The 26,509-nt window shown below is 45.6% G+C and overlaps 1 protein-coding gene across 2 annotated transcripts in view; it reads right to left on the bottom strand.

The window, feature by feature from the left end:
• Positions 1 to 26,208, bottom strand: part of mapk8ip3 (mitogen-activated protein kinase 8 interacting protein 3) — a 263,435-nt gene extending 237,227 nt beyond the window's left edge. For both annotated transcript variants that reach the window (XM_086000700.1, XM_086000698.1), the window contains exon 1: positions 25,860 to 26,208. In XM_086000700.1, the coding sequence (XP_085856826.1) occupies positions 25,860 to 26,159 (300 nt within the window). In that variant the 5' untranslated portion in view covers positions 26,160 to 26,208. The remainder of the gene's footprint in view (positions 1 to 25,859) is intronic.
• Between the last annotated feature and the right edge of the window lie 301 nt (positions 26,209 to 26,509).

Consider the following 26,509-nt stretch of genomic DNA (forward strand, 5'->3'; position numbering starts at 1 on the left):
GCAACACGTCCTGATAAATGTTTACAACGAGGTCAACTTTGCAAATCTTTAGATATTATTTGCATTTTTAGCACTTTTTTCGGGGTGGGGAGGGGACTGGAAATCCTTTCATGGTCAGAGGATTAGGATGCAAAACAAGTCTGTTGCCAATTTCTTTTCCTGCTAAGACATCGTCTCTGCTGCCCGTGTCCTAATTCGCACCAAGTCCCGTTCACCCATCGCCACTGTGCTCGCTGACCTACATTGGCTCCCAGTCCGGCAACGCTTCCATTTAAAAATTCTCATCCTTGTTTTCAAAATCTCTCAATGGCCTCGCCCCCTTATCTCTGTAACCTCCTCTAACCCTACAACCCTCCAGATCTCTGCGTTCCTCTATTTCTGGCCTCTTGTATATCCCCGATTTTCATCGCTCCACCATTGGCGGCCATGCCTTCAGCTGCCTAGGTCCTAAGATCTGGAGTTCTCTTCCTAAATCTCGCCACCTCTCTACTTCTCTCTCCTCCTTTAAGACGATCTTTAAAACCTACCTCTGACTTAGCTTTTAGTCACCTGTCCTAATATCTCCTTATGTGGCTTGGTGTCAAATTTTGTTTGATAACGCTCCTGTGAAACGCCCTGGGGCATTTTACTACGTTAAAGGCGCTATATAAATGCCAAGTCGTCGTTGTTGTTGGGGGGAGGGGGGGGGGGGGGGGGGGGAAGATAGACGGGGGCAACAATCCTATTTAAAGGAGCCAAACTCAAATACCAGCGGGTTCCGGTCAGGCGGAACACACTTCAGGTGCGCTCCACCCAATTTGTGCCTAGGTGGGCAGGGGTAAATTGGCCCGACATCCCTGTGCAAGACCAACAGTATGAAAGCCATCAATGTCCATCACTGTACCTCAAACAAAATGAATGTGGGATGTAACTGCTATTTTCCTATGTCAATGGTGCACAAGAGTGAAATCTCTGGATTGCTACCAGTGCCACGAGCTAATAAGTTTAGAGAGAGTAAGATAGATAAGCTAAATACGTGGCTTGAGCAGTGGTGCAAGGGAGAGGGATTTAAATTCCTGAGGCATTGGAACCAGTTCTTGGGGAGGAGTGACCTGTACCAAGGGGACGGTCTACACCTGAACTGTGAGGGAGCCGATGTCCTCGGGGTAATATTTTCTAGGGCGGTTCGGGAGGATTTAAACTAATTTGGCAGGGGGATGGGAACCTAGGTAGTGGAAAAGAGGGAAGTCATATGAAGTCAGAAATAGATGGTAGAAAGGTGAGAAGCAATAAGCAAAGGAGAGAAACACAAAGGGCCAAACTAATTCATAATGAGAGTGTGAAAAAAGCAAGCCTGAAGGCTTTGTATCTTAATGCTAGAAGCATTAGGAACAAGGTGGATGAATTAGTTGTGGAAATAGAGGTAAACAAGTATGATTTGATTGGGATTACAGAAACGTGGCTGCAGGGTGGGCAAGGCTGGGAACTTAACATCCAGGGATATACAATATTTAGGAAGGATCGGCAAAAAGGTAGGGGAGGTGGGGTAGCATTGCTGGTAAAGGAGGGGATTAATGCAATGGAAAGGAAGGATATTAACTCGGATGAAACGGAATCTGTATGGGTAGAAATGAGAAATAGCAAGGGGAGGAAAACGTTAGTGGGTGTGATATATAGGCCTCCAAATAGTAATATGGAGGTGAGGGAAGGCATAAAAAGGGAAATTAGAGAAGCGTGCGATAAGAGCACAGCTGTCATCATGGGTGACTTTAATTTACATATTGATTGGACTACCCAAATTAGTAAAAATTCTGAGGAGGAGGAATTCCTGGAATGTTTTCGGGACGGTTATCTGGACCAATATGTCGAGGAGCCGACTCGAGATCAGGCCATTTTAGACTGGGTATTGTGCAATGAGAAGGGACTTATCAGCAATCTTCTTGTACGAGGCCCCTTGGGTCAGAGCGATCATAATATGATCGAGCTCTCAGTCGAGATGGAGAGTGAGGAAATTGAATCAGAGACTAAGGTCCAGAACTTAAATAAAGGGAATTACGAGGGTATGAGACGGGAATTGGGTAAGATTGATTGGGTGGTGTTTCTGGGGGGATTGACAGTGGATAGACAATGGCAAGCATTCAAAGATAGAATGGAAGAATTCCAGAACATGTTTATACCGGTTTGGCATAAAAGTAAACCTAAAAAGGTGACTCAACCGTGGATAACGAGGGAAATTAGGGACAGCATAAAATCAAAAAAAAGGGCATATCAACTGGCAAAAAAAAGCACCAGACCGGAAGATTGGGGGCAGTACAGGATACAGCAAAAGAGGACAAAGGGATTAATCAGGAAGGGGAAAATAGAATACGAAAGTAAACTTGCAGCAAACATAAAGACAGACTGCAAAAGCTTTTATCGGTATATCAGGAGGAAAAGACTGGTAAAATCCCAAGTCGGTCCCTTGCAGTCCGATTCGGGAGAATATATAATGGAGAATAAGGAAATGGCAGACCAATTAAACTCATACTTTGGTTCTGTATTCACAAAGGAGGACACAAATAACCTCCCAGGAATATCGGCAAACATAGGGACTAATGAGAGGGAGGAGCTGACAGAAATTAGTATCTCTAGGGATATGGTGTTGGGTAAGTTGAGGGGACTGAAGGCCGACAAATCCCCGGGGCCTGATAAACTACATCCTAGGGTACTTAAGGAGGTGGCCCTGGAGATAGCAGATGCTCTAAGGATCATCTTCCGGAACTCCATTGACTCGGGAACAGTACCCGTGGATTGGAGGGTAGCTAATGTTACCCCAATATTTAAAAAGGGGGGTAGAGAGAAAGCAGGGAATTATAGACCAGTAAGCCTTACATCGGTTGTGGGCAAAATGCTAGAGTCCATTATTAAGGATAAAATAGCGGAGCACTTGACAAATGGGGAAAGGATCGGACAGAGTCAACATGGATTTACAAAGGGTAAATCGTGTTTGACTAATCTGCTGGAATTTTTTGAGGAGGTAACTGGTAGAATAGATGGGGGAGAGCCAGTGGATGTGGTGTACCTTGACTTCCAGAAAGCCTTCGATAAGGTTCCACACAAAAGATTATCATGCAAAATCAAGGCTCATGGGATTGGGGGCAAAGTATTAACGTGGATAGAGAACTGGCTGGCGGATAGAAAACAGAGAGTTGGAATAAACGGCTCGTTTTCGGAGTGGCAGGCAGTGACCAGCGGGGTGCCGCAAGGATCTGTCCTGGGACCCCAGCTGTTCACAATATATATAAATGATCTGGATCAGGGAATTGGATGCAATATTTCCAAATTCGCTGACGACACTAAACTAGGAGGAGGGGTGGGCTCTGACGAGGATGTCAGGAGGCTACAGTGCGATTTGGACAGGTTGGGGGAATGGGCGGATACGTGGCAGATGCACTATAATGTGGATAAATGCGAGGTTATCCACTTTGGGGGTAAAAACAGGAGGGTAGATTATCTAAATGGCAATAGATTGGGAGATGGGGAAGTGCAGAGGGACCTGGGTGTTCTTGTGCACCAGTCACTGAAGGAGAGCATGCAGGTGCAACAGGCGATTAAGAAGGCAAATGGTATGTTGGCCTTCATATCAAGGGGGTTCGAGTATAGGAATAGGGATACCTTACTACAGCTGTACAAGGTGCTGGTGAGACCGCATCTGGAGTATTGTGTACAGTTTTGGTCGCCCCATCTGCGGAAGGATGTTCTTGCCATGGAAAGAGTGCAACGGCGATTCACCAGGCTGATACCTGGAATGGCGGGAATGACCTACGAAGAGAGATTAAATAGTTTGGGCTTGTACTCACTGGAGTTTAGAAGATTGAGAGGGGATCTCATCGAAACATATAAAATTATGGCAGGCCTGGACAGGCTGAATTCAGAGAGAATGTTTCCAATGGCCGGGGAGCACAGAACCAGGGGCCACAGTCTAAAAATAGCGGGCAAATCATTTAAAACAGAGATGAGGAAGAATTTCTTCACTCAAAGAGTGGTGAGCCTGTGGAATTCCCTGCCACAGAGGGCTGTGAAGGCTAATTCAATAAATATTTTCAAGAGAGAATTGGATATATTTCTGAAGGCTAAGGGGATTAAGGGTTACGGAGAAAAGGCGGGGACGGGGTACTGAACTGGTAAGATCAGCTATGATCTCAGACGAAGATCAGCCATGATCTCATTGAATGGCGGAGCAGGCTCGAAGGGCCGAATGGCCTACTCCTGTTCCTAGCTCTATGTATCTATGTATCTATGTAAAAAATGCACAGTAGGCGCAATAAATGCCTGGCAGGTATATCTCAAAGACAGGTTAGTCTGAGACATGAGCCTTCTCTAATATAACAGAACACTGCATCTCAGATGCACAATCCTATGTCTGTGGATTTCAATCATGTGGCAGTCTAAACTCCAAACTAAATCTGGAATGAATGTCATCAATACCCCTGCTGCAGAAGAGGGTGTGTGTGTTGGGGGGGGGGGGGGGTAGAACATTGGGGAGAGGGTTGGTGTCGTATAAAGAGCACTACAGTATACCCTCACTTATGTCTGCTTAAACAAAAGTTATTTGGTTATTTTTCTCCACTGAAGCCCAGTCTTTTTACCCCGCCGCAGGGACACACTGGGGAACGGATGAGAAACTATAATTGCGTCCACCTGAGAGAGCAGACGGGGCCTCGGTTTAATGTCTCATCCAAAAGACGGCACCTCCGACAGTGCAGCACTCCCTCAGCACTGCACTGCACTGGAGTGTTAGCCTAGATTCATGTGCTCAAGTCCCTGGAGTGGGACTTGAACCCACTCTGACTCAGAGGTGAGTGTGCTACCCACTAAGCCACAGTTAACACTGATCAGGTGGATTACCACAGTCTGCCAACATGTACGGTCAAGATGTGCACTTGAATAGTTGCTGTGCTTGAAGCTGATTGATTCTGGCATTCAGAACAGATGCAAATAGCAAATTTCCAGATAGTCAGGTTATAGGTACGCCCAGATTGTTTTTACAGTCAACAGTGCCTTGAAGTTTGAGGCACCCAGAACTTGGTTAATGGTCAAGAAATACGATATTTTGGAGAGTGCACTGAAATTGGCAGCAATCTGACAATGCAGAGGCCTCACTGTACTCTTGAGAAGCAGTAATGCAAAATCACAAGATGGAAGAAGGTTTGCAGAGGCCTCTTTTATGAAGATGCCTACTAAATTAATCACCTCCTGTTGCAATCTGTATACATAATCTCTGTACCTGAAAAAATCTCAATAGAATATGATTAGTGTGAATAATTACAATGATGATGTTTTAGAGGGAAAACTAGTGAAATTAAACTTTAATGATCCACAGTTGAAGGACAGTGATATTAAAACCAGCTGTACTCCTGGCTGAACTATACTCAAGGGGATGTGGAAAATATAACGTGGCAGATCTTGGGAACACTATCCAATTTTCTTCACTATTAGAGATAGCTGTGCCACTTTAAAAGGATACACATCCCCAAAATGCAGTAGGCGGAGCTTTCTGAGGCCCCACAGCTTGGGTAAGCCTCGCGGACTGTGGGCGACTTGCTGAAAATCCAAAAGGTGCAATTTTCGACCTATTAACATTAATGGACAGAAAACTTTGAAGAATCTGATAAACGTGTGAGGTCCCCACTGGTGGTGCGAGACCTCAGAAAATTCCACCCTATTGTTCCCCAAAAATATTTTTTAAAAGAACAAAGCAAAACAATACAAAACCTTTGGCTACCCTCATAAGTTCTGAGAATGTAGTTCCTTCGTGACTAGGAAATCGGTGATAAAGGTAAAGCTAAGTGTTACTTTGAACAGATGTACTGTCATTAATTGGTCCAGGCCAATATTTATCCCTCAATCAACATCACTATAACAGATTATCTGGTCATTATCACATTGCTGTTTGTGGGAGCTTGCTGTGTGCAAATTGGCTGCTGCGTTTCCCACATTACAACAGTGACAACACTTCAAAAGTACTTCATTGGCTGTGAAGCGCTTTGAGACGTCCGGTGGTCGTGAAAAGCGCTGTATAAATGCAAGCCTTTCTTTCTTTGATGTCCTCACCCAATGCTGGCACGTGTATTTCCAGCAAGCGTCACAGGATAGTGATCAGGAGCGCCCCTGACCCGCAGTTTGAACGACATCAACAAACAGAAATGGATTAATGTCTCTGTTGAAATAACAGAGTGGAATTTAAGAAAAAAGCAGTTATGCACGAGTATCTGACAATGTAATTTCAGGGCTAAAAACAAATTGATTTGATTTCTTGTAACTTGAGGAAAAACATGCCTGGTTATTTATTAAATTTCCCTGTTTATCACTCTTTTCTCTTCCATTTCCTCCTTCCCTCAGTTCAAAATGCAGTTCCCCAATTGGTTTTACATGTAAAAGGCCTCTCTGCTAATGCCACCCTTGCACTACTGTCAGGAAAAGGCACAAGAGTGGCCCAAGGTGGCTCGATTCCTGTGGCAAATAAAACCTTCTCCAATAGTAGGTTAGGAACTAGTCCTCTGGGTAACCATAGCGACAGGCCCGCGTCTTGCGATCCATTAATGCAGTACATTGGTTGATATACCTATCAATTCGTCCAATGAAAAGCGACGAGTTAAGAAAGTAACTATAGGTTTTTATTGACTAAATAACAGAGCCCACCCTCATGGGTGATCGGATCCAAGAAGGAGGAATACCAGCCAGTCGACCACCTTTATACCTGGGCCGGTAGGTGGAGCCATGGGCGGAGTCGGCAGTGGTCAGCCCAGGTATAGCAGCGTGACAAGAGGCGACCTCGTACAGTGATACAACAATGTGAACAGTGATAACTATAGGGAAACGATCTAACAGTGATAACTATAGTGTAACGATAGTGAACGGTAAAAGTGGTTTACCACATTCACCCCTTGTTTAGATTTGAGTCCGGCGGGGTGAAGTGTACTACCAGTTCTGGTATGTCAGTCTGTCCGGAGGCCTCGTAAGCCTGTCTGATCGTCGCAGCGGCGGTGTTGCGTTCTCCGGTGTTAATGCTGGCGTCTGCGAGGTAGGCGAAGGCTCTTGGGGTTCCGGCGTACCGTCTACCTGGGCTGGAATTGGGGGGGTGGTGGGGGTAGCGGTGGTGTCTCCGGAGTGCCCGAGGGTGCGAGGTCTCGTAAGGAGACTGTGTCCTCCCGCCCGTCTGGGTATGCCACGTAGGCGTACTGGGGGTTGGCGTGCAGGAGGTTCACCCTCTCGACCAGGGGGTCCGTTTTATGGGCCCTCACGTGCTTTCGCAGCAAGACAGGCCCCGGAGAGGTCAGCCAGGTTGGTAGCGTGGTTCCCGTAGTCGACTTCCTGGGGAAAACAAACATTCGTTCATGGGGGGTGGCGTTAATGGCAGTGCAAAGTAGTGACCGGGTGGAATGCAGCGCCGCCGGGAGGACCTCCTGCCAGCGAGAGGTTGGGAGGCCCTTCGACTTTAAGGCTAAGAGGACGGCCTTCCATACCGTCGCGTTCTCTCTTTCCACCTGGCCGTTCCCTCGGGGGTTGTAGCTGGTGGTCCTGCTAGTGGCGATGCCTCTCGCTAGTAGGAACTGACGGAGTTCCTCGCTCATGAAGGAGGCGCCCCGGTCACTATGTATATAATTTGGGAACCCGAACAAGGCAAAGAGGTCGTTCAGGCATTTAACGACCGTGGTGCTGGTCATGTCTGGGCAGGGGAAGGCAAAGGGGAAACGGGAGTACTCATCAACAATGTTGAGGAAGTACACATTACGGTCAGAGGACGGGAGGGGCCCCTTAAAATCGATGCTCAAGCGCTCGAAGGGGCGGGTGGCCTTGATCAGGCTTGCTCTGTCCGGCCTAAAGAAGTGCGGTTTGCACTCGGCACAGGTCTGGCAGTTCCTGGTCATGGTCCTGACCTCCTCGATGGAGTAGGTCAGGTTGCGGGCCTTAATGAAGTGGTAAAGCCTGGTGACCCCGGGGTGGCAGAGGTCGTTGTGGAGGGTCTGAAGTCTATCAATTTGCGCGTTGGCGCATGTAATTCGCGATAGAGCGTCAGGGGGTTCGTTCAGCTTACCAGGCCGGTACAAGATATCATAATCGTAGGTGGATAGCTCGATTCTCCACCTCAAGATCTTGTCGTTCTTGATTTTACCCCTCAGCTTGTTATTAAACATAAAAGCGACCGAACGCTGGTCGGTGAGGAGGGTAAATCGCTTGCCTGCGAGGTAATGCCTCCAGCGGCGTACCGCCTCCACAATCGCCTGGGCCTCCTTCTCGACCGAAGAGTGTCGGATCTCAGGGCCCTGTAGGGTCCTTGAGAAGAAGGCCACCGGTCTCCCCTCCTGGTTGAGGGTAGCGGCTAGGGCGAAGTCGGATGCATCGCTCTCCACTTGGAAGGGGATGGACTCATCCACTGCGTGCATAGCGGCCTTAGCAATGTCTCCCCTGGTGAGGGAGAAGGCCGCGCGCGCTTCTTCCGTAAGGGGGAAGGAGGTGGACTTCATGAGGGGTCTGGCTTTGTCCGCATAATTCGGCACCCATTGGGCATAGTAGGCGAAGAGCCCCAGGGTTCTCTTCAGCGCCTTTGGACAGTGGGGAAGGGGTAGCTCCATGAGGGGACGCATTCTTTCGGGATCGGGGCCGATGATTCCGTTCTCTACTACGCAGCCGAGGATGGCAAGGCACGAGGTGTTAAACACACATTTCTCCTTATTGTAGGTGAGGTTCAGCCGTTGGGCCGTACGGAGGAATCTTTCCAGATTAGCGTCATGGTCTTGCCGGTCGCGGCCGCAGATGGTGACGTTATCTAGATAGGGGAACGTGGCTTGCAGCCCGTTCTGGTCAACCATCCGGTCCATCTCCCTTTGGAAGACCGAAACCCCGTTGGTGACGCCGAAGGGGACCCTAAGGAAGTGGTAGAGGCGGCCATTCGCCTCGAAGGCGGTATACTGGCGGTCCTCGGGGCGGATAGGGAGTTGGTGGTAGGCCGACTTAAGGTCGATGGTAGAGAATACCCGGTATTGAGCAATCTGATTGACCATATCAGATATGCGGGGAAGGGGGTATGCGTCCAGCTGGGTGTGCCGGTTTATGGTTTGGCTGTAGTCGATGACCAGGCGGTTTTTATTGCCGGTCTTAACGACTACAACCTGGGCACGCCAGGGGCTGCTGCTCCCCTCGATGATGCCCTCCTTCAGGAGACGCTGCACCTCAGAGCTAATGAAAGCTCTGTCCCCGGCGCTGTACCGCCTGCTCTTGGTAGCGACGGGTTTGCAGTCGGGGGTGAGGTTAGCGAACAGGGAAGGTGGCGGGACCTTGAGGGTGGATAGGCCGCAGGTGTTACGCGGTGGGCGATTTAAAGGCTGCTGGTTGTCGACTATGAGCGGGGGGAGGGGTCCACCGTATGCTAGAGTGACGCTTTGGAGGTGGGATTGAAAATCCAGCCCTAGTAGGACGGCAGCGCATAGCTGGGGCAGGACGAGGAGTTTAAAGTTTTTATACTCCGTGCCCTTAACCGACAGGGTCACAACACAGTAGCCGCTGATGTCTGTGGCGTGGGACCTCGATGCCATCGAGATCCGGTTGCGCGTTGGCTGGACAGTGAGGGAGTAGTGGCTCACCGTGTCTGGATGTATGAAGCTCTCCGTGCTTCCGCTGTCGAACAGGCAGGTCGTGGCGTGGCCGTCTACTTTGATGTCCATCATTGACTTGGACAGCTGATGCGGGCGAGCTTGGTCTAGTGTGACGGAGGCTAGTGTGGGGCTGAGCGGGTCGCTGTAGTCTGTAGGTGAAGCGGTCGTCAGGTCTGGAGGGAAGGTGGCGGTCGAGCGTGGTGGGTAAAATGGAGGCGCCCACGAGGTGGGGCAAAATGGCAGAGAAGATGGCTGCCCCCACGACCCACATGAGGCACTGCTGGCGTCGGTTGCCTGGATCAAAGATGGCCGCCCCATTGCTCATCTGTGGCCTTGATCAAAGATGGCCGTCCTCACAGTTCGCATGAAGCACTGCTGGCCTCTGCTGCTCTCCCTCTGCAGGCCTTCGCGAAGTGGCCTTTCTTCAGGCAGCTGGAGCACGTCGCGTTTTTGGCTGGGCAGCGCGACCTCGGGTGTTTCGCCTGCCCACAGAAGAAGCAGCCGGCGGCCCGGTCGCGGGGGTCCGAAGTCGCAGCCGGTACCGGGGGTGGCGGTCCCGATCGGGTCCGGGACGCCGACGCTGAGGTAGGTCCCGGGGGCGGCGCTACGAGGGGTATTGCGGTCGGGGTCGGGCCCGAGTCCCAGAGTCACGAACTGTACCTGGAATACACCTCGAGGTCCCGCTGGGTCACTTCTAGGGAGTAGGCCAAGGCTGCAGCTGTGTTCAGGTCGAGGTCCTTTGATTCCAGCAGTCTCTGCCGTGAGTAGTCGGACCGAAGGCCTTTCACGAAGGCATCGCGGATGTTATCTTCAGTGTTTTCTGCAGCCGATACTGCTTTAAAGTCACAGTCCCTGCCGAGTGTTCGTAGCGCCCGTAAAAATTCAGCTCCAGACTCTCCTGGCTGTTGCGGGCGGGATCTTAGGAGGTGTCTGGCATACATGGAATTTACCGGGCTCCGGTACTGCTGTTTCAGTAGGTTGATAGCGGCCTCGTAAGTAGTAATGTCCTGGATGAGTGCGTATACTTTAGGGCTCGCTTGGGCGGTCAGAACTCTTAGTTTGGATCTCTGAGGGACGCCGGATTCTTCCAGGTAGGATTCGAAGCAGCACAGCCAGTGTTTGAAGTTGAGGGCTGCGTTTGTTGCTTGTGGGTTTAGATCCAGGTACGGTGGTTTGAGGGCTCGCAGCCAAGCCGGCTGCTGTGGCTGTTGTAGCTGGGCGTCTGGCTGGTCGTTTGGCTGCTCCGTTGACTGGTTGTTTGGCTGCTCAAGTGACGACATTTTAAAATTTAGTCAATAAAATTGATATACCTATCAATTCGTCCAATGAAAAGCGACGAGTTAAGAAAGTAACTATCGGTTTTTATTGACTAAATAACAGAGCCCACCCTCGTGGGTGATCGGATCCAAGAAGGAGGAATACCAGCCAGTCGACCACCTTTATACCTGGGCCGGTAGGTGGAGCCATGGGCGGAGTCGGCAGTGGTCAGCCCAGGTATAGCAGCGTGACAAGAGGCGACCTCGTACAGTGATACAACAATGTGAACAGTGATAACTATAGGGAAACGATCTAACAGTGATAACTATAGTGTAACGATAGTGAACGGTAAAAGTGGTTTACCACATTGGTCACAAATGCAATGACCATCACGGTGCTTGGAGCAGTGGGTTTATTTTAAAATCCACAATTTGAAATTAAAGACTGAAATAATGGGGGAAAAAAGTGAAAAATAAAAATTGACTTTAAAAATATTTGTATCATCCAATTATGCCATTTAGAGGAGCAGTAGAATTTTATTTCTGACAATGATCTGTCACTGGTTCAATACCACAGCATGTCATGTATTCACTCACTGAGCCAGCTGGAAGGCAGACTGGGATTTTATGTGGTATTATGTCATTTTCTCACAATCAGCTGCAGCTTCTCACTCAATACAGTAATTGTTTGGCAATTGCTTCACGACCACTAATACTATTACATGGTTGTGGTTACACACTTCAACTGCAGTCCCATATACTCTGGAGTTAGAATTCCTGGTTTTCACCCACTTTGGGCTCAACTCCAATACAGATATTAAAACTTAATATAAATCAAAAATTAACTTACAATAACAACATTTTAAACTCTGATGCTGAAGAAACTAATTCAAAGCAAACTGCAGAAAATGAATTCGTACAAGGCCAGCAAATTCTGGAAGGAATGTGTCCTTCACGTTTGTCAGGAGATTCTGAATAAATATCCCAAATATCTATTTAAGTGCAACATTTTACTAGCACTAAGTACTGTTGCAGAGATATTTGGCAAACAAGGGGAAATGCAAGTTAGTTTAATCTCTTGTTTTAGGCATCCACTATAAAAGCCCACACCCTAACCAAATGGGGGCCCAGTTACTATTCTACATAAAGAGCTGTTCCCCGATAGGGTTGTTGACTCTGGTTGGAGGCTTGACCACGTGACCTCTGATCCTCATACTCATTGGAGTTTAGAAGAATGAGAAGTGATCTTATTGAAACATAAGATTCTGAAGGGGCTTGACAGTGTAGATGCAGGGAGGATGTTTCCCCTCGTGGGGGAAATCTAGAACTAGGGGTCGTAGTTTCAGAATAAGGGGTCGCCCATTTAGAACAGAGATGAGGAGGAATTTCTTCTCTCAGAGGCTCGTGAATCTTTGGAATTCTCTACCCCGGAGAGCTGTGGCGGCTGAGTCAATGGCCCAGAACTTCGGGTCTCCACTGGTGAGTACGCACGGGGTACTCACCCGTAGGCCGATGGAAGTGCTGGTTTCCTGCATGCACTGCGCATGCGCGGGAAACCGGCACTTCCGTTCCTTGGAACAAAGGGGTTCAGAGGGCGAACGCGTGTGCGGGGGAGGCTGCGCATGCGCATCAAACTTACGTTTTTTTTTTTTTTTAAAACAGGTTTCTCCGGGAACGTAAGCCTGCAGAAGTTAGAAATGTAAAAAGCAGCCTGCTTTTTACAAGGTAAGCGGTGAATTAATTAAAATGAAAACATTTTTTCCACAGGTTTATTATTTTTAAATACTTTTTAGCCCCGTTAGAATATAAAATTATTTTTTTCAAAAATTTAAATTATTGTTTAAAAGTTATTTCATGTAATTTATAGTTTATTTAAAAATGTGATTTAAAAAAAAATCTAGTGCTATTTTGGGGCCGTAGTATTTATAAGTCTTGACAGCACTTCCTGTCAGACTTATGAATGAAGCATTCCCTGCTCCGATTGGCAGCCCATGGCCCACGTGATCCCAGGGGACGCATCAAACTAACTGCGCCCCTGAAATACGCAAGCACTGCGTGCCAGCGGCTGGACCAGGCCCCGGATCGGAATTCCACGGGGCCCTACACTTCAACGGCCGGCGCGCAAGGTAAGTGCAGGTCGGGGGCTTACACCCGCAGGAAGCCCCCGACCCGAATTTCTGGGCCATTGAATATATTCAAGGTGGAGATAGACAGATTTTTGAGTTCCAGGAGAGTCAAGGGTTATGGGGAGCGGGCGGGAAAGTGGAGTTGAGGCCAAGATCAGATCAGCCATGATCTTATTGAATGGCGGAGCAGGCTCAAGGGGCCAATTGGCCGACCCCTGCTCCTATTTCTTATGTTATCACGGGACCTCTGATCACATGACTCCCACACAATCGGAGAGGATTGGCAACCCCACTCCCCCATCAGACAGGCACAGATTATTTTTATGTAACTGTGGGGGGCGGACAATTTTATTTATCTATCTACACTGGGTTAGAAAACACTATTCTTTGCCAGGAGCCAATTTAAAAAATGACTTATTTCATGGTCTGTGAGCAGATCGCTTACAAACTTCTTTCCTTTCCACTCCCTAACCCTTCTCTGTAACAATGTAACCTCGGATTCATCCTGAACAACAACACAGGAAATTTCCCACTATATATCTATACCTTTACAAAAACTTTAGAAGACTCGCACTTCAGATGATCATCACACTGTTTAATGCAAATTTCCATATCACGCTTCTAAAAACTTTAAAGTAACAAAAGCAGTATTTGGTATGCACAAACTCTGCCACAGCACCACATACTGGAGCCAGAATATCTGCACCTTCTTAACTGACCTTTGAGTGAATTTACTAATCAATTAGATTTTGTAGTTTTAAAGGGGCGCACAACTATATTTCAGCAAGAGAATAGCTGTATTTACATGGTATATTGTTACTGTCCATCTATAGCAATGCATCTTCTCTCTTACCATGAGCAGCACCACAGGATATTTTCTATTATATCTGACTTCTCACATTTCAGATGTCAGTCACATTTTACACATGACACACTGCGTCACACTTTAAAAACAGTATAAGGAAACAAAGGCAATTTGCAATGATGCCTGCTCAGAAATGATCAATCTGCAGTCTAAATAGCAGAAATCTTTTGAATGATCTCACTCAATGTTTACTTATCACCAGTTAGACATTTTAGCCTTAAAGGGGCATACACCTAAGTTTTAGCAGAATATTATGTTTCAGACGGTATTGTAGGGTCTCGTTTCCAAATACATGTTACCGGTGAAGAGCCTCACTGGCGGCTGTACATAATCAGGAAATCAAAGGCGTGATGCCACAATTTTCTGTTCAATTAAATTTAATGGACAGAAAATCATGGGCAGATAACAAATGAGGCTACCTGCTGGTAACATGCACTCAGAAAATCAAATTCTCCCAACTTAATTGACCGGTCAATCCAAGTCAGCAGCCTGACCTGTAACTAACCCCAGCATTCTTTTCAAGAATCCATAACAGTTATACCTTTAACCTTAAAGATACATAGTGTATATTCTATTTTAACCTGGTAAAATGCTCCTATCCTCATAAAATAGCAAATCCTTTCACTTCTGATGAAAGGTCATCGACCTGAAACGTTAACTCGTGTTTCTCTGAGTATTTCCAACATTTTCTGTTTTTATTCCACCCTCTCACTTAGTGTGAGAGCACGTTACAGGAGATTCACTCATATACCTAAAAAGACCTGCATGTGTCCATCACACTCCTGACCTTGCACTTTGTTACAAAGGCAAAACAGCCTAAAAAGAAAAAGAACGGTAGGCATTTCACCTCAGGCTCCTCGGAGCTGGAGCCGGATGTTTACAAGCAATTTACTGGCCTCGAATTGGCCTCAACAATTTATAACTCACTACATTTACCCAGATTCCCACAGGAGTACAGTAGCCTTAAAGGAACTGACCAAGTTAGGGCTAATATGACAACTGTGCTCCAGATCCCAAACTATTCATGAGTATTGCCATGGGAGGCCCTCTAGTATTATTTTAAACATGGACATATGGGAGCGATTTTGACTGTAATATGATCTCTTAAGATTCTGGTGACAATTATAAACCAATCGTGGTTTGCTCTCATTGCTATTATTTTATCTGAACTCCATCAGATTATTGCTTTATGCTACATCCAACTCTTACACAGGCAGAGGTCACAGTGAACGACTATTACAGCCCCATCCAAGAGTCTCTAATATCTTCACTATTTTCTACTTTTACAATAGCCTTCCATGGTCCTGACATTGGATCTGTAACAGTCCAACCAACACCTTGATGCCTGCTCTGAGGTCTCCACTGATGCTGCCGAGGTACACGAGAACAATCCAGGGATGACCAATTTTCCCCATCCTCCATGTGAGTGACAACCTGGTCTCCATTCAGTAACTCCCCACAGTGATATATCGGATATCAAGATCTGAGTGAGTTGGGGGGGGTGGCGGGGAGGGATCAAATCTGTGTCCCAATACTCCAGAGTTCCAATGAACTACGCCACATTGAAAGGCCTTTTGTTCTTTTTGTAATATGGAGTTACAGTGCATAACACCTTTAATTAATGTTTGAGATTCCCAGTACCTCCAATCTTATGCGCCAATAATGCAGGAATTAGAGCCTCCAGATTAAAGCTGCAATCTGTATCATAACGCAAAATGTTTCCAGATTCTTTAGCAAATCTATTTCATGTATATCCTTCATCTCGGCAACCGTTCTGACTTCCAATTGATTTTCCATGCATACAGCCACCTTTCTCAATAAGAGCCATAAGGTATATCTCAAGCATCTAATCAACAAGAGGTATTAAATATTTATACTGAAATATGCAACATTCAAGTTACAGTCTACCTATATGTAAAAACTTTTATATGTCTCACAGACTCAAAACACATAAACTGTACTACTTTGCCTTCTTACCAGTTCCAATCTGCCCTTCAGGCTTTCAAACATAGCATGCTTTATCGTACACACCAGGTTCACCTGATAAGATGCTCCACATAGTGACTCTGCAGAGAACTGGGGAAACCGCTAGAGCCATTGGACCCTCTGAACTCAATGAGAGTCCACTTTCCACTGCCAGAACTAAAAGGTACTCTGAATGAGACGCTAAGGGGTCATTTTAACCTAACACACTGGGCAGGAAACCCACGGGATCGGGTGGAACACCGGTTATACACCCGACTAAAATCACTCCCCACTGACTTCAATGAGAATAAAATCGGGCGGGCTGTAAAACCAGCGTTGTGCCTGATCCCACCAGTTTCCCAATGGACAGGTTAGGTTAAAATTGGCCCCGGCACTCAGCAAGTGATAATCTTTCTCAGAACAGACAGAATATGAAGGATACACCATGATCAAGTGACCTATTCCTTGACCTGTATGAGTGACAACTCTTTTATTGTGTGTTTTAGGTTTTGATATGCAAGGCTAGGACAACTCATTCAAGTTAGCGACTGTTTTTATTAATTGTCCAGACTATGAAATAGCAGTTTTTTGCTGTGGAAAAAAAGTGTGCAAGACAGGCCTCCTGTGCATGTGATTGGAAAATATTATCCTCCATTTTTGCCCCACGGTGTACCACATAAAACATAATGAAGATGACTTAAATAAACAAAAATTACACTGGGGGTGGCATAATGACACAGCCTGTTACAGCTCTGAAATTCTGTTCCAGAGTCTAATGATGTGAATTTGAACAATTGACCACAGAGTAAGGTACTGAACTCAATGGGGTGGTCACGGAAAGATGGCGACTGGAGATCATAGAATCATAGAATGCACAGGAGGCCGCCATTTGGCCCATCGTGCCCGTGCCGCATTCCCACAGGGAAGAAAGATCAAGAGCCAATCACCTGTACATGTCTATAGATGATTATTCTAAAAGTGAATTACACCAATGCAAGGAACCATAGAACACATTTTTTTTTAATTTGGAATATGCTTTGAATAAACAAAAACTCTATTTATCACTTGATTTGGGTACAGATATGCCAGCAATCCTCAAAGACGTTTACAAGACTGGTTTCAGAAAGGATCCTGTTTCACAAAGTGAACAGCTTCAGCTATCAGCTGATAACTTAATTACAATCCAAAAGCTGGATTCACATCAACATAGCCTCCTCCAAAAGGGTGCAGTCATCCCACTGGAGAAAAGGAGCGCAATCCTGCCGATAACTTAGAACAGAGCAGCCCAAACAGTTACCAATAGTGACAGTAGTAACCAGTATGTTTTTGGACTGCACGTTTGAATTTATATTTTTCAATAATGCTACTTTTGCAGAGTTTGAAGGGGGTGGATCGTCATGTATCATTTATCCGTACAGAATCCAATGTTACAATTTTTCAAAACACAAAGACACATATCAGATCCTCAGGTAATTAAATACAACAAAACATTTTTCAGCTACTGAGGAGACGGTGTCTCCTTCTGCATCACTCACTTCCCTACATGAACAGGTACACAGTGTCTGACTGAGCTCCAACATCCCAGCCAACAAGGACAGAACACAACACACAACAAATTCGACAACCATCTTAAAACACAGAGATTTCTGATAGCAGGTGTCTTGACATCAATATACAGTTTAACCTTCCTGGTTTTTGCACAAGACGAGACTGCATTACAACTGCCTCTTTATTCTTCCAACAAGCAAGTTGAGACACAGCTGTGGTTACACTCTGCCGGAGCAAACTGCCACGGTCACACTCCTCTTGGTACCCCTGGTCCGGGAATGAAGGCAGGTTTTTTTTTTTTTTAAATTCAGGTGGGGGATTAATCTTTCCATGGCTTCCATTTTCTAACAGAATTACCTCCAAGATCTCTCATGCAATAAACAGAGCAGCCCACTGGTAAAGAGGAGGTGACTGTGATGGTTGAGGGAGCTTTCTTGTTATGAGTAATCTGTTTGCCGCACTTTATTTCCATGTCAGTAATTTGTAGAGGAATAGTAAAAGCATGCCTGGTGCACAATTTCCCACATTCTAGCAAAACATTTCCAACATTTCCAATTTCTCATGTTACTACTTTGAATTCATTGCGGGTTACGATACAAATAATAGGAATCATGCAGAAAGTGACTGTGTATATCTTGGGCTGTAAATGTGGTAAAGTGTCTAATTTGGTTTTAAAATAAAAGTATTCACAATGCTCTTCCAAAAATCTCAATAAGTAAATTCACCGTGGTTTGGTATTCAGCCATACAAACCAGAAGGTGGGGTTCAAGCCCAGCTCTGTATTGAGACAGTTAATTGCAGCTGCGAGTACAACTGCTGAAAAATATGGATTGATGAACGAGAGTGAGGGAAGGATCAGGCTCCGGCTCCATTACGATTCCCCCACGGTTAAACAGCCTACCATACTAAGCACACACTCAAGATCTGCTATTTGGTTGTAAAGCACACAAGGACTGCTAGTCCCCAGAATGGTACTTTAGTAGCAGTTATGTCTTATAGATCATTTTAAGAAGTACAATTACTGTCATCTGGACTTGTCATTAGTTCACCTGAAACTAACTGATAAACCTTTAAGGATGGCCCCACTTATGTTAAGTAAACAGAAACACACTTTAATTTGCATACTGCTTTTAGCACGTAAAAATCTGCATCATTTATTGAGTTCATTTAATTTACATACCAACAAAATTCCCAACCAATATTTCAGAACTGAATTCAGTTGGACTGAATTCCATGAAACAGCAATGCCAACTATTTACATATTATAGCACAGATATAACACCCAAAACCATCAGCAATATGAGCCCATCCAATACTACAGCAGGAAGGGGAATCTAGAGCATATGGGGAAATCAAGCTGTAATACAGGATGCATAAAAAGATGAGCTGTAATATATGATGATTGAGGGAGATCCAAGCTGGAATACAAACCACTATATTGAGATGATCATGCTCAATATAATTGTTGTTAATAACACAGGTGATGTCTGACTAGTTTCCCAAAGTGTGCAATCCAGGGATGCGTAATAAGTCTTTGGTGGTGTTCACTAAGCAAAATTAGAGTAAAATTGCTTAAGGTCTGGCATCATTCTTCATTACCATAATCCAGTGCTCTGTCTGGCAGAAGAAATATATTTTTTGGAAATATTCATGACTCTTAAAGTAGCTGAAGCTTTTACTTCTGGGTGAATTTTTCTGCTCATCAAGATGAAAGATGTGAACAAAAAATGTTGGTGCCCAATGTTAAACACTGCCAGAGAAGGTACAACGCAGAATGTGTAACACATAAAGTTCCCTTTACTCTGCTCCTACAGCATGCCAGAATACAGCCCACAGAAGAACATTCCCTCACGGCACCAGTGTGAATTTTACATAGAGGGTATTTTAACCCCCAAGGACGGGCAGGAGAGGTGTGGGGGTTAAAAAAAAAATTAAATGTGGAACCTGACCCCGCCTCCTCCAACTTCCGGTTTTAACAGAGGCGGGTTGGGGGCAGGTGACTAGCCTGCTCTGTGTAGGCGGGCCAGTCATATTTTGAAGAGGCAGCATGACTAAAATTTTATCGTTCCAGATTTAACGCTGGCCGGCTGGGTTTCCTGGACCTCTGAAGGGAGGCAAGAACGGCTGGATGGAACAGGTAAGTGCCTTTCCAGCACTGCTTGTGGGCCAAGAGAAGCAGGAGTGCTTCCCACCATCCCCTGACCCACTAAGCTTACCTGCTTCCATCCGTGCGATCGGACTACCATGCTTGGACCCCCACCACCCCCCAATGTCCAACACTCACCCACCCCCCCCCATTTCCAATCCCCATGTCCAGCTCACCACCCCGCCCCACCCCCCCCCCCCCCGATGTCCAACTCTTCCACCTCCCCCCACCCCCCCGTCCAACTCCACCCCTGCTGTCTGATCTCCCCCACCATCCCTGATGTCTGACCCCTGGCTGCAGTCTGGTGTCGCAGGCCTACCCACCCGACAGCCAGCCAGCCAGCCTGCCTATGGCCGGGAAACGGATTCAAAATTTTTTTAAAGATGGCCTGCTGTTAAATTCCAGGAAACCCATACTTCCGGGTTTTCCGGCTGCTAAACCTCTCCCTTGCTCTCTCCCCATTATTATCAGGGCCATTAAATTCTCTTTACTCTGCTCCAGCAGCATGTCACAATCCAATCCTTAGAAGAACATCCCCTCACTGCACCAGTGTGAATGTTACCACTTCAGCCATCCTGGTGGCCTTGCCATATTGGTGCAAATTTGTGCTGCAATATTAGCATTTTTTGCAATGAACTGCATGTAAACAACTAATTTGTATAGGGCCGTTAAACCCAAAAGAGGAGAGATTTTCATCCCATCAACCCAGGCTGGATTAATTCCAGCTTCAAAGATGAAAATTTTAAGATCATAAAAAAATTACGGATGAGGAAGGCCATTCAGCCCATCTTAATTCATCCAACCAGAAAGACCCTAAATCCCCCCCATTTTAGTATCGAATTGTTTTTTTTTTGTTTTTTTAAAAAGGTTCCACTTCCACTACTTTACCTGGAAGTGTTGATCGCTCTTTGTGAAGAACTTCATAATCAGTCTTGAATTGACCTTTTATTAGTTTGAACCTATTACCCCTTGTCCTACCCACAATTTAGTTTAAAGTAATATTCCAAATTTACCTTTTCCATTGCTTTAACAATCTTGCATATTCCTAGAAGGTCACCTCTCAGATGCCTCCTTTCTAAGCTGAAAAGCCCAAGTTTCTCCAGTCTTTCCTCATGGCTCAGTCTCTGACGCGAGAGACCAGCGTTTGGCTCTTCTCTGTATTGCCTCTAATGCTAGAATGTCTCCTTTGTTTTTGGCAAGCAAAAATGTGCTCAAGGTGGCGTCGGGCAACAGCATTGTACAGTTTGATCGCAACTTCCTCTGACTTATATTTTACTGTGACTACATAGTTCTACGTTCACAGAATCACAGAAACCCCACAGTGCAGATAGAGGCCATTTCGGCCCATCGAGCCTGCACCGACACATATCCCACCCGATCCCCGTAACCCCTACACCAACACATATCCCACCCTATCCCCGTAACCCCACGTATTGAATCCCCCTAACACTAAGGGTCAATTTATCATAGCCAATCAACCTAACCCGCACATCTTTGGACTGTGGGAGGAAACCGGAGCACCCGGAGGAAACCCACACAAACACGGGGAGAATGTGCAAACTCCACACAGACAGTCACCCGAGGCCGGATTCGTTCTATTGGCTTTGTTGATTGCCGCTCTGCATAAGTTGGACATGCTGATTGTAGAGTCCAATAAGACTCCTACGTCTCTTTCAACTTCTTCCTTACCTATTTCAACATCATTGACGGAGTACTTGTGTCACCCAGTTTTCCTATCCATGTGCAATACTTGCAAGTGTTGAATTGCATCTGCATTGTTCTGCCCACGTACATATTTTGTCCAACTCGTTCTGTAATTTCTGAGCTGCCTCCTTTCAATTCCGCTGCCTCTCAGAATGCAGTGTACTAACCCACTGCACCAGCGCATCCCTTCAGTTGAGATTTTGCAAACAAAATGTGAGAATGAACAGAAACTCTGAAAATTAAGTAACTCAAAGTTTTTTTTAATGAACCAGCCCACTGAAATCCATTGTAGGTCAATGTATCTGGACATCCAGCTACTTGTACACCCCTGGTGGAGGCCATTCAGCCTACGTTACAGCAAGATATATATCTGACATGATCGCACAACCAATCTATCACAATACACAGTCTTAGCTCATATTCCAAATAACTGCACCCTTTAATAAACTAAAAAATAACTTTTATTAACCAATATTTATAATTTTGTTTGTATTATGCAGCCTGGCCATGTAGTGTGCTAATGCACAGACCTGCTACACTAGAGACAGTGATGAAGGTTATTCCCTCATGATTCCCTCCAGAACTTGGCCAGTCTGCCTGCAAAAGCAGTGAGCAGCACAAGCACCATTACTTTCCACGGGGTTCGTCAAATCAAGGCCGTAACTTATGCGGAAGATCCATGGCAAAGCCTGGAAAAGCGATCAGGAGAACCCCAGCAGAAATTCAACCCCAATGTGTTTTATATAATCCCTAAGTGAGGGGAAAAAATGTAAGGGAGAGTAACCCATGCCACTCTCGTGCTGTTCCCAGTGGTCAGGTTACTAGTAGAGGATAAGGAGCAGGCCGGGTAAGTGCTATGTGACATGGAAAAGTCAAGTAGATAATTTGCAACAAAAATATAACATACAGAAAATTGCAATGTCACCATCTAAGGTTTTTTCACCTCAAATAAAATTATTAGTGATAACTTTTCCTTTTCATTTATAAAATTCCCTTAGATTCGTATGATTTATACCTATAATAGAAAGAAAACAAATTATTGCCATTGTTATGACATAATATATATATATCCTTAATACATTACAGGAAATGTTATTATCTCTGGTTAAATTGTCAGATAAAATCATGTCCTACTGAATTTCTATTTCCAACAACTTGCATTTATATAGCATCTTTAATGCAGTAAAATGTCTCAAGGAGTGTTATCCAACACAATTTGACACCAAGCCACATAAGGAGATATTAGCACACCAAAAGCTTGGTGAAAGAGGTAGATTTTAAGAAGTGTCTTAAAGGAGGAGAGAGAAGTAGAGAGGCGGAGAAGTTTAGGGAGGGAATTCCAGAGCTTAGGGCCCTGGCAGCTGAAAGCACGGCCCCCAATGGTGGAGCGATTAAAATCGGGGATGCGCTAGAGGCCAGAATTGGAGGAGCACGGAGATCTCAGAGGGTTGTAGGAGGTTACAGAGATAGGGAGGGGCGAGGCCATGCAAAAATGCTTCTGCAGTCCTCCAAAGGCTTGAATGTTCTGAATTTTATCCAGATTGCATAGGCTGAGCACGTGTTCAATAATGGTTCCCATGGCTACCTGCCAGCAGATCCACGTTTCTACAGATTCCATAAGGCTGGAATACAGAGGGTAATTTTCTGGGCACGTTGGCGGTGAGCAACCTCACCTACTGCCACCACATATTGGAAAATCGCAGCTGCACTGCACACTATTTTCTGTCCACTGAAATCAAAGGATGACAAATCGCGGCAGTGCTACCACAATTTTCCGATATGCCCTTGCCACATGCAAGATTTCCCACCACCATACTTAGAAAATTACCCCACAGTCGATATTGCTCTCTATGGCACTTTCTAATTTACTGAAGGCCCAAATTTTTCCAGCTTTTTAAAAAAAATAATCCTCCTCATATCTCCTTATAGCAACACCCCATGTTGTAGTGCCTTTCCTTGGGTACCTTACCCAAGTGATTATCCTTTCTGTGTGAGCCAAGGCAGTAATTGTAGGCAAGCTGTTTAGCCATCATGTCTCAGTGGTAGAACTCTTGCCTCTGAGTCAGTAGGTTGTGAGTTCATGTCCCACTCCAGAGCCTTGAGTACAAAATCTAGGCTGACGCTCCAGTGCAGTACTGAGGGAGTGCTGCACTGTCGGACATGCCATCTTTTGGATGAGCTGTTAAACCGAGGCTCCACTTGCTCTCTCAGGTGGACATATAAGATCCTGTGGCACTATTTCAAAGAAGAGCAGTGGAGTTTTACCCCAGTGTCCTGGCCGATATTTAACCTTCAACCAAACAGATTATCTGGACATTGTCATATTGCTGTTTGTGGGATCTTGCTGTGTGCAAATTGGCTGCTGTGTTTCCTACTATACAACAGGGACTACACTTCAAAAAAGTACTTCATTGGCTGTAAAACACTTTGGGACATCCTGAGATCATGAAAGGTGCTAGATAAATGCAAGTCTTTTTTTTTCTTTCTATTGGGGATGGCATCTCAACTGAGCCTGATCATGTCCTCACCCAATGCCAATATTCAGTAGAGGTCGCTGGATAGTGATCAGGAATAAACAGACAATACAACATGGCTGATTACCTGACCATGGTAAAGGATAGCAAACTGAGAAAAACCTCGACAATGTACAGACTTAGTGAACATAGCCTGGCGATCGAAAAAGGTAGACACAGACAGACCCGGCTACCAAGAGAGGACAGGATATGCTCTCACTGCAGTCAGGGAGTGGTGGAGACAGAGATGCACTTCCTCACAGCTTGTAGAAAATATCAGGGCATAAGGGAGAATTTCTACCCAAAATTCACAAAAATATGCCCGGAATTCAGAAATTTGAATGACGACCAAAAACTCCCATACCTACTAGGGGAAGAGAGAAATTGTGTAACCTTAGCGGCACACTATGTTACAGCTTGCCATAAACAGAGGGACAACCACTAAATATAAGAAAAGAGTATATACAAATTATATGAATGTATATTTATACACTCAGGGATATATCTGTTTATACACTGTATGGATAGATCTGTATTTATGTGTTCAACCATGAATGTTTTTCGATGCTTTGGCAACATAAGATGTACCTTGTCATGCCAATAAAGTGATTTGAATTGAATTGAAATTTAAATTGAAAAATTGAATGGAAATTGGCTACTATTCCCCTTCCTTAGCCTGGGGACACTGAAGTCCCAGGCTAAGGAAGGGGAATATTACCCTCACCACTGTTTCAGCCAAGATCAGCTAACTCAGCACAACTTACTGATCAAGCCTAGAACCGTCCTGCTGTAAGACCAGGCATTGCATTTACCCAGTCAGTCATTGGGGAGCCAAAAGTTATTTTCTTTCATGTTTTCTGATGAATTTTCTGCTCATCAAGGTGAGTTACATCAGACCTGGGGAATAGGTCTCATCTCCGCTTTGGAATCCAGAATCAGCCTCAAATATTCCAGGTTCAGGCTCAGCATATTCAACAATGGTCCCTGTGGCCGTTTCTATGTTGCTGAAATTTCTAGGTTCTAAAGGCCTGAAATGTATTCAGTTTAGCTTCTTACAACTGTTTCTACATTACTGACAGTGTGACATTCCACATTCTTCCAGTGTGGGTTAATTATATTCATTGTGGCTCCTGGTGGTTGCTTCTACCATACTCAAGGCCTACATATTCCTAAACTCTACCAGGGTAAATCCATTCAACATGGACCCCTAAGTGAAGGCCCACGCCCTTCCAGACTCTGATGATCTGGAATATACTCAACATGGCTCCCTATGTTTTTCCCATCTTACTGAATCCACCCTCATTTGACTCAATTTCCACATCAACAAACACTGATCAGATGCCAAGATCAATGCTGAAATCTGCGAAAAACAGCGATTGAATTATTCTTACTGCAGGCTGGCCGATGCATTTTTATCAAGAGTTCTGCTACAGCAGTGAGCTCAATTCACAGAGATAGGCACCTCCAGTTAGAAGCCAGACATCAAACAAAAACAGATTTAAGGAGCTGCCTAAACATATATCACAGATATCAGCATATGTAGATACAGCAAGGTGGATTGCAAAAGCTAGCTGGATGGAAACACTGATACACCCCTACATAGAAAGATTGGTCTCACCAAATTACTAACGTGATCTAAAATGGCAACATTTATTTTGATTTAGCCAATAATCCTGGCAAAAGAGTTTTGTGACAGCCTCATTATATTCAGCTGATGAACTGACCTTTCAATCTTTGGCGAATACATTAGCCATTTGGTTAACGCAAGACGACAATAACAAAATCCCGACACCGTTATTAAATTTATCGACATGATAATTGATAACCAGCCAAAGATCAAACACTTCTGAACACACAGGCTAGAAATGCTGCAGATACAAACAGACACATTTAGGCAGATACATATTTAAATGTTAGTAGGGAGGCAACTGAAAGATTTTAAATTAGATAAATATAAAGTTACATTGTAAACAATGATTAAATCGATAGACTGGGACGCAGAATGATTAAATTACCACACTTGGATTGATACAGTCGATGGGAGATTGAAAGGTGAAAATATGATAGGTGGGAGTGGGAGGCAGTTGATAAATTGAGGGCGGTTTGCCGGTTACTCACTTACCTCCTCTGCTTGCTTCCTGAGAGATTTCTCTCGCTCGTACTGGGTGAGAAGCTGCTCGTTGTCTTCCCGGAGCAGCTCCAGCTCCACTTCATGCTCCTGATTCTCGGTGAAGACCGAGTCCAGGTTCTCCAACACGTTCACCACCAGCGGCATCAGCTCCTTCACCACCTCCTCATCGTACTTGTGGATGAGCCGCTCGAACTCGCGGTAGATGCTGTTGGCGAGGCCGGAGACCCGCTCGGACATGACGGACACGGAGCAGTCATCCTGGTAAACCACCCCATCGTCCAGCTCCATCATCTCTACGGAAACAACGGGCGGTGGAGTGGAGAGAAAGGGGGGGGGGGAGTGGAGAGAAAGGGGGGGGGGGGGTGGCGAAAACAAAACACCGAGAGGAGAGAAACAGACAGCGGGGTGGAAGTGCAGTCTCACCGCATCCCCATCCTTACCCCCCTCCCTGCAGGGGCTGGCAAGATGCCTGGACGCGGATTAGCAGGGCTGGGCAGAGCTATGGGCTTTTCCCGCAAGGCTGGGGAGATATTGTGGTCTCCTCGCTGCAAACAATAGCGGTCCCTCCCTGCGCCCTTGGATCTACAATCTCCAGCCTCAGGCTGCTGTCATCTGCGCCGATCTGACGTCAGGGCGGACTG

This window comes from Somniosus microcephalus, chromosome 11, assembly GCF_052327205.1.
Source record: "Somniosus microcephalus isolate GS21.2 chromosome 11, FLI_Smic_1.0, whole genome shotgun sequence".
Taxonomy (NCBI): Eukaryota; Metazoa; Chordata; class Chondrichthyes; order Squaliformes; family Somniosidae; genus Somniosus; species Somniosus microcephalus.